At 67.0% G+C, this 7,694-nt stretch overlaps 1 protein-coding gene across 1 annotated transcript; it reads left to right on the forward strand.

The window, feature by feature from the left end:
* Positions 1-1,126: 1,126 nt before the first annotated feature.
* HS3ST2 (heparan sulfate-glucosamine 3-sulfotransferase 2) lies at positions 1,127-6,911 on the forward strand. Its single transcript, XM_088520955.1, has 2 exons — positions 1,127-1,638; positions 6,293-6,911. Exons 1-2 carry the CDS (start codon positions 1,157-1,159, stop codon positions 6,909-6,911), a joined length of 1,101 nt encoding a protein of 366 aa, XP_088377081.1. The 5' UTR covers positions 1,127-1,156.
* The last annotated feature ends 783 nt before the right edge of the window (positions 6,912-7,694 follow it).

A 7,694-nucleotide genomic window follows, 5' to 3' on the forward strand; every position in this document is an offset into this window, starting at 1 on the left:
CATCCCCAACCCAGTGGATATATTTAATTTTTGCTTTTTTTCCCTTTTTATTTGAGTGTATTACAGCAGCATCCCTCCACCCTACAGCCTCCCTTTCTGGGCCAGCTGAGGACAGACCTCGAGGGGGCTGTGCAGGAGGGGGGCCCTCCTGGCACCGTGTCCCCTCCCTCAGCAGCTGCCGGGGAGCAGCAGGGACAGGGACTGCCCCATTCCGCCACCAGGACGAGGGGTCCTTGCTGCCGGGCTGCCAGCTCTCCAGTTTGCAGCTCATGTTGCCCGTATTTTGCTGTCCCGAGCTTGGGACCCAGGGCGAATCCAGAGCCACCCGCATGGCCAGGCACGGGCCAGTAGCCCCCTGCACCTCCGCACGGCTCTGAATGGCGACGGCCAGCGGCCAGGACAGGGCTTGTCCCGGAGCTGGGGGGCCGCCGGGCTCCCTCGTGCCAAGGGCAGGTCCAGGACAGCGCCGGGAGCCCCGGTCGAGCTGCAGGCGCCGCCGACAGCGCTGGGGCCCCGGGGATGCCCGGGATGGGAGGGCTGCGGCACCGGCCCGAGCTACCCCGTCCTGTGACCCCTCCCGCCCTGGGACCCGCTCCGGCCGGGGACGGCTCCGGTATCCGGGCAAGACCCGCTCCGGCTCCCGGGACCGCGCTTGCAACTTTCCCTCCTGCTCCGAGGGACAGCTCCGGCCCCGGGACCGTTCCGGCCCCTTGTAAGGTTCTCTCCAACACCAGGGACAGCTCCGGCCCCGGGATCCGCTCCGGCCGCGGGCAGGGCCAGCTCCGGTCCCGCGGATCCCGGGCAGGGCTCGCTGCGGGCGGCGGGCGCGGCGCGGGGGCGGCCCGGCCGGGGCGGCTCGCGGGGCCCCGGGAGGAGCTGACGTCAGGCGGCCCCTTAAATAGCGGCGCGGCCGCCGCGGCCCCGCACTTCCCGCGGAGGCGCCGCCGCCGTCGGGAGCGCAGCGGCCGCGGGGATGGGAGCGGCGGCGCGGGGGCCGCGCGGGGCCCGGGGCCGCGGCCCCCCCTCCCCGGGGCGCCCCGGCCGCGCCGCCCCGTAGCCGCGGGACATGCGCGCGCGGCGGCGGCGGGGCCGGCGGGCGCGCTGAGCCGCGCCGGGCCGGGCCGCGCCATGCCCGCGGGCGCGGCCCCATGGAGCCATGGCGCATAGGGCCGGCCGGGCCCCCGCTCCGTCCCGGCGCCTGGCGCGGCGCTTCCTCTTCCTCTTCACGCTGTCGCTGTCCTGCTCCTACCTGTGCTACAGCGTCCTGTGCTGCGGCGGCCCCGCCGCGCCCCGCGCCCGCTGCGCGCCCGCCCGCAGCGCCGCCGCCGCCAAGAAACTTCTGCAGAAGTCGCGGCCGTGCGGGCGGGCGGGCGCGGAGCCCCCGGGCCCCGGCGCGTCGGGACGGCGCCCGCGGGAGCCGCCGCCCGCGGGGGCCGCCCCCGCCCCGGCCCCGGTCCCGGCGCCGGCCCCGCCGCGGCCCGGCGCCAAGCGGCTGCCGCAGGCCATCGTGGTGGGCGTCAAGAAGGGCGGCACCCGCGCCGTGCTGGAGTTCATCCGCGTGCACCCCGACGTGCGCGCGCTGGGCACCGAGCCCCACTTCTTCGACCGCAACTACGAGCGCGGCCTCGAGTGGTACAGGTGAGCCCGGCGCGGCCCCGGCCTCGCTCCCCGGCCGGGTCCTCAGCGTCTGCCCCGCGCGCTCCCTGGGGAGCGGCTGGTGACTCCGCGGACGCGCCGTTGCAGACGAGGGCAGCGGTGGCTCCCGCGCGGCCCCAGGCACGACGCTGTCCCCTCCTGTCACAAGCCGGTGCGTCCCTGGTGCCGGCGGAGCAGGAGCAGCCGTGGGTGCTTTGCTTGCAGCGGGGTCTGTCGCTCTGGCTGTGGAGCTCGTTCTCCGCAGGGCAGGAACACGAGGCTCGCACGGCTCAGCAAGGACAGCGGCCCCGTGTCCCAGCCTGCAGAGTCCCCTGCCTTGCGGCACGGGAATGTGGCTGCTGGAGCCCCCGTTAATGAGTTGTTATTGTGTGAGCAAGTGACCCCAATCCCTGCTGGGAGCCTGGGGCAGCAGCCAGGACAAGGTCAGGTTTCCCTTCCCAACTGCAGAAACCCCTGTCCATGTGAGGGAACCTCCGAGATGGCCACGAATCCTTAGCAAATCCAGGGCGTTGCGTGATCGCTCTCCCTGCTCCTGCAGCCGCTCCGTTTCCTTTGCAACCCTTTGGCTGTCGGGTTTTGTCCACATTGGTGGAAGGGGCAATTCCTGCCCTCCCGTCTTTCCTGCGCTCCAGCAAGTGCGAGAAGGGATGGGAGGGCGGATGGGAGCAGAGCCGGACGAGGCGCCGGGGCATCAGCGGGAGCTCCCGGCCCTGCAGCCCCACGGGGCGCCCGGAGCTGCAGCCGCTTTGGAGCCGGAACCAGGTGCCCTTGGGCCGCGTGCAGATCGATGGGGAGATCACACCCCACCCGCCAAGCCTCCGAATTAGCTCGGATAAAGCAATTAAATGATACTTCCCGGCTTTTATTACTTTTTCTTTCTTTCTTTCTTTTCTTTTTTTTTTTTTTTAATCTCTCTTTTAATGTGCCAAAACTGAAGCGCAGAGGCCATTAATGTCTAAAATGTGGAATTGATTTTACTGCTTGCGAGGGGAGCAATTAAATATGCAGCAGGTCTAACCCGCAGCGCGCTCGGCTCCTGTACCTCCGCCAAGCGCCCACCGGCGAGCGGCTCCCGCCGGCCGACGCATCCAGGGATGCGGATGATGCCGGGAGCCTCAGGCGAGGTGGGGGCTCCGGTCCTGCCCGTCGCCCCTCGCGTGCAGCGTCGCTGCCCCGTGCCCAGGTGGGCGCACGGCCGGCGCGGCCGCTTGGTGCCACAGAGCGGAGCCACCCGGCTCCCGTCAGCCTCTCCAACCCACCTCATTAGCCGGCGATGCGCTACAGGAAAGGTATTTTTAGCAAGATGTGTTTTAAGAGAGCTGAAACCGAACAGCCAGCTCCGGGATATCGACCCGTGCCATCCTGGGCTGAGCACGGAGTTTTCCTGCTGGAAACCCCAGTGTATCCTGGAGCGGGGGCAGAGGTAGCGCCCTGTAACCTGCAGCCGCCTCTGAGCGCTGGTCCTGCTTGCAGCGTCTCCGGTGCGGTTTTCCTCTCCCGGATTTCCCGTGCTGCCTTCGGAGAGGCACCAGCACCAGCTACCACCGTCACCGTAGTGCAGAGGCGGCCGCGCAGCGCGGGGCACTGCAGGCAGGGGCAGCAGCATCGTTGTCACAGGGGCAGCATCGTTGTCACAGGGGCAGCAGTGCCGCTGTCACAGGGGCAGCAGCATCGCTGTCACGGGCAGGGACAGCAGTGTCCCTGCGTGGCGCATCGCAGCCAGCCCCGGCTCACGGCTCCCGCCACCGGGCGCTGCGGCTCTGCCCGGGCTGCTGGCAGGGTTTGCTGGAGCTCATTAGCAGAGGGGGAAGGCAGCGAGCGTCGAGGTGCTTTGAAGTCTCCTCGGCTGCCGCGCGTGTCCCTGCGGCTCCTCTGGCAGCGGCAGCTTTCGCCCCAGCGCTGCCCCAGGGCACAGGCAGGGTGAGGAGCCCATTGCAGCCCAGGTGCCGGGAGCAGGGCTGCGCCCGGAGCATCTCCAAGCGCGTGACCCATCTCTGCAACGAGCTTTTCATTGCAGCAGTTGTGGCAGATTAGGTGCTTTTCAAGGAACATTAATTTTTAAAGTTTCACCTAAGAAATGCACTGCCCGGGAGCTGGAGCAGTGACCCCAGATGCCGTCCGGCTCCGCTCACTGGCGCCCAAGAGGACGGGGTGGCGGGGCCGGTGACGCCACCGCAGGACGGGCAGCCCGCCCTTCGGAAGACACTGTGCTGACTTAAAGGACACTGCAAACCTCCGGAGCATTTAAGTGATTAAAAATGAATCAGCAACAAAGTTAATTACTGCACTTGCGCTGCCGCTGTGCATTGAAACGTCCCTCATTAGCGGCTGTGAGCGCCGGCCGAGCTCTGGGAACAGGAACAGTTGTTAGCGGAGACGCTCCAAAGGCCGGACGCGGCAGAGCCGAGGGCTGGAGCGGGATTGGGATGGGGATGGGGCGGCTGCTCCGGGGTGCGCCGGTCGGTCCTGCCACCGAGGGCTCCAGACAACGCCGGCTCCTGCCCTTTGGTTGTCACCTCGTCCTGGAAATCTGTGCGATGGGGGCACCCGGACACCTCGGCCCTTGCACGCTGCACCCAGGCCCAAGGGATTGAAGCCTTCACCCGATCCTGCTCAAGCTGTCACCCAGTGCCTCTTTGTGCAGCACTGGCAGCGGCCGGGCACTGCGGGTGGCATGCGGCGAGCACGGCGGGCACAGCAAACAAGGCGTGCATGGCATGCACAGCAAGCACAGCGGGCACGCGCCTGGCTGCAGCATCAGCTGCACGAGGGAGGAAGTGCAGCCCTGGCCCCGAGAGCTTGTGCTGGAGATTTCTTGCCAAATTAAACAGTTTGTTTTCGTGCCGACAAGTGGATGAAGCCCGGGATTACACGCACTCAAGTCCACGGCCGTGAGCAGCGCCGGGCTGAGCTGCCAAATCCTCTGCACACAGCCAGCCGCGCACGCAAATATTTACCCGGGCGCCGTCCCCGCGCGGCGCGGTGCCGGGATTACACAACGTGTCCCCCGGGCTCCGGCTCATCCGCAACGTGTCCCCCCGCTCCGGCTCATCCACAACGTGTCCCCCCGCTCCGGCTCATCCACAACGCGTCTCTCCGTTCCGAACTCGCCCCGGGAGCGGCAGGACGCGTGTTCCACGTCAGAGGCGCAGCCGGCACGGGAGCCGCTGGCTCTGCGGGCGCAGGCTGCCGCGGGAGTCAATAACGCCGGGCCAAGGCGCAGCCGATCCGCTCCCCGTCGGGCAGCGCTGCGTGACGGCCGCGGTGCCGGGCGCCGCCGGCTCCATCCGCTGCTCAGCGGAGCGGCCCCGATGCACCCAGCTCGTCCCCCTGCGCCCTCGCGGGTTGTGGGGCCAGCAGGGCGCCCAGAGCCTTCATCCTTAAGCACGCCAGCCCTCCACTTAAAACTGTGTGACATGCTATTTGTATGCAAATAACTCTGTGGATGCTGAAGTCCAAAAATATCATTTTAAAGTCAACTGTAATTAAGTTTGCAATGCATTTCCCAGCTCTTGCAGCTCTGGGGATCCCACCGTTAGCATAAAGATGAATGTCTGGATGACATTTCTCCCCCTCGCAAGGCTTCGCTGGTGATTTATTTATCTGTTCAGGCTGTGTTTTGTTGTCTCAGCAGTCCCTGTTGCTCAGGAGCAGCAAACACTGCATTTAACTCCATGAAAAAAAAAAAAGTCTTATTTCGGGAATTTATTATGCAGCGATTTTGTGTTTTTCATAATTGATTAGAACCTGTAATTTCATTTTTTAAATACGTGGGCCTAATAGCTCACGTAATGAAATTCCAACAAGCCTGAAGATGAACCATTAATGAAACAGCAGTTTCATGATGCTGCAGCAATATATTGCGATAGCGACTCGCTTGCAAAGTCGCCCCGCGCCGCTTGTCGAGGAACCCGTCGGGCCGAACCCTGCGCCCTTCCCGCTCGGCTCGGGGCTGCCGGGCGCGTCGGGGGACCCTGGAAGAACCGCGGTTATTTCCATGGCCGAAGGCTCCCCGCGAAGCTTCCGGGATGTGCTGAGCAGCTGCCGCGGTCGGGAGCGCCCGGGATCCCGCAGGGCCGGAGCTCTGGCGCCGTCTGCGCCATGCGGAACTCAAGGCTGCTCCAGCCGAATTCCCGCAGGCAGCGCCCCGGCTGCCCCCATCCCCAGGCTCTGTCGGGCTGTTTCCCACCGCACAATTAAAATCCAACTGGGAGTTTATGAACATGAGCCACTGGCCTTGCTGCAAGGGGGCAGAAGCGGCAGATGCTTCCGAGCGATAAATGGAACAAGTGGAGCGGGCGCAGCCGGCACGGCCCTGCTCCCAGGGAGCCGGGTCCACTCGCGCGGCAGCGCCCAGAGCCGCGTGCGATGGAGTTAGGAGTTTCCTGCACTAATGCAAGGCCCGGTTACAAATCTTTCCATCCCATTAGTTTTTATTTGATTTGGCCGCTCGCACGTTGGAGGCAGTGATTGACCTGGCCTGAGCCGCGCGGCCTGGCGCATCCCGCTCCCGGGAGCAGCCGGGGCCGCGGGCAGCCCGGGACGGCGCCGCTTTCCCGGGGCCGGGTGGCAGCGGGAGGCGGTGGCGGTGCCCAGGCTCCGGCGCCTTCCTCACCCTCCTCTTCCTCGCTTGCAGGAGCCTCATGCCGCGGACGCTCGACAGCCAGATCACGGTGGAGAAGACCCCCAGCTACTTCGTGACCAAGGAGGCGCCGCGGCGGATCTTCAACATGTCCCGCGACACCAAGCTCATCGTGGTGGTGCGGAACCCGGTGACCCGGGCCATCTCCGACTACACGCAGACGCTCTCCAAGAAGCCCGACATCCCCACCTTCGAGGGGCTGTCCTTCCGCAACCGCAGCCTGGGGCTGGTGGACACCTCCTGGAGCGCCATCCGCATCGGCCTCTACGCCCTGCACCTGCAGAGCTGGCTCCAGTACTTCCCCCTCTCCCAGATCCACTTTGTGAGCGGGGAGCGGCTCATCACGGACCCGGCCGGGGAGATGGCCAAGGTGCAGGACTTCCTGGGCGTGCGGCGCGTCCTCACGGACAAGCACTTCTACTTCAACAAGACCAAGGGCTTCCCGTGCCTGCGGCGGGCGGCGGGCGGCAGCGCGCCCCGCTGCCTGGGCAAGTCCAAGGGGCGGACGCACGTGCAGATCGACGCGGACGTCATCGAGCAGCTGCGCGACTTCTACCGCCCCCACAACGTCAAGTTCTACGAGACGGTGGGGCAGGACTTCAGGTGGGAGTGAGGCGGGCGCGCGCACGGGACGGCGCCCAGCCCTGCCGCAGCTGCTGGAGCGCGTCGTGCCACGGAGCCGCGGGTGCCATCCTGGCCCACGTGCTGCCGGCGGTGCCAGACCCGGCGGGGAGCGGGGCCGGAGCCGTGCCTGCCCGGGAAGCGCCCTCGGGAGCGTTGTACCCGTGTTCTGTCCCGCGAATAAAGCACAGACCTGCTGTTACGGGTACCCGCCGCCCGCTCCCTCCTCGGCGCGGCGGCCCGCGGACGTCCCCGCGCTTGTCCCCATGCAGGGACTTCCCTTGGGACGATGCCGGGGGCGCTCCGCAGCCCTGGGCAGTGCAGGGGGCGCAGGGCCGGCTCCGAGGGCCGCGCTCTGGAACGCGCTCCGGCCCCAGGAACGCTGGTCCCCAGCGCCCCCGGCCCGGCCCTGCCGCCAGCGCCACCGCTGCGCCCGGCCACGAGCACCGCGCGGTCACTAGGCTCCGATTCCTAAAGCAAAGACAAAACTACGTGATGAAGAGCTAACCAAACCGGAGCTCCAGCACCAGGGCTCGCTGCCGTGCGCTCTAACGGGGCTGCAAAGCGCTGGTGCCTTCGCTCCCCTTTGCAGTCCAGGGGCTCCCGCTGTGCCCGGGGCTGCTGGCGACGTCCGCATGGAGCGACGCCCTTTGGAAGCAGCGGGAAGGGCCCCGGCAGCTTGTTCAGCGGAGCCCGGTGCTCCCCGCGCCGCTGGCCCCGCTCCCGGCCCTGATGCCATCGGGAGCGACACGAATCCCGCTCGTTGGGCAGCTCC

Source organism: Tinamus guttatus, unplaced genomic scaffold (genome assembly GCF_059628265.1).
Source record: "Tinamus guttatus ecotype Peru unplaced genomic scaffold, ASM5962826v1 Tinamus_guttatus_pri_ptg000107l, whole genome shotgun sequence".
Taxonomy (NCBI): domain Eukaryota; kingdom Metazoa; phylum Chordata; class Aves; order Tinamiformes; family Tinamidae; genus Tinamus; species Tinamus guttatus.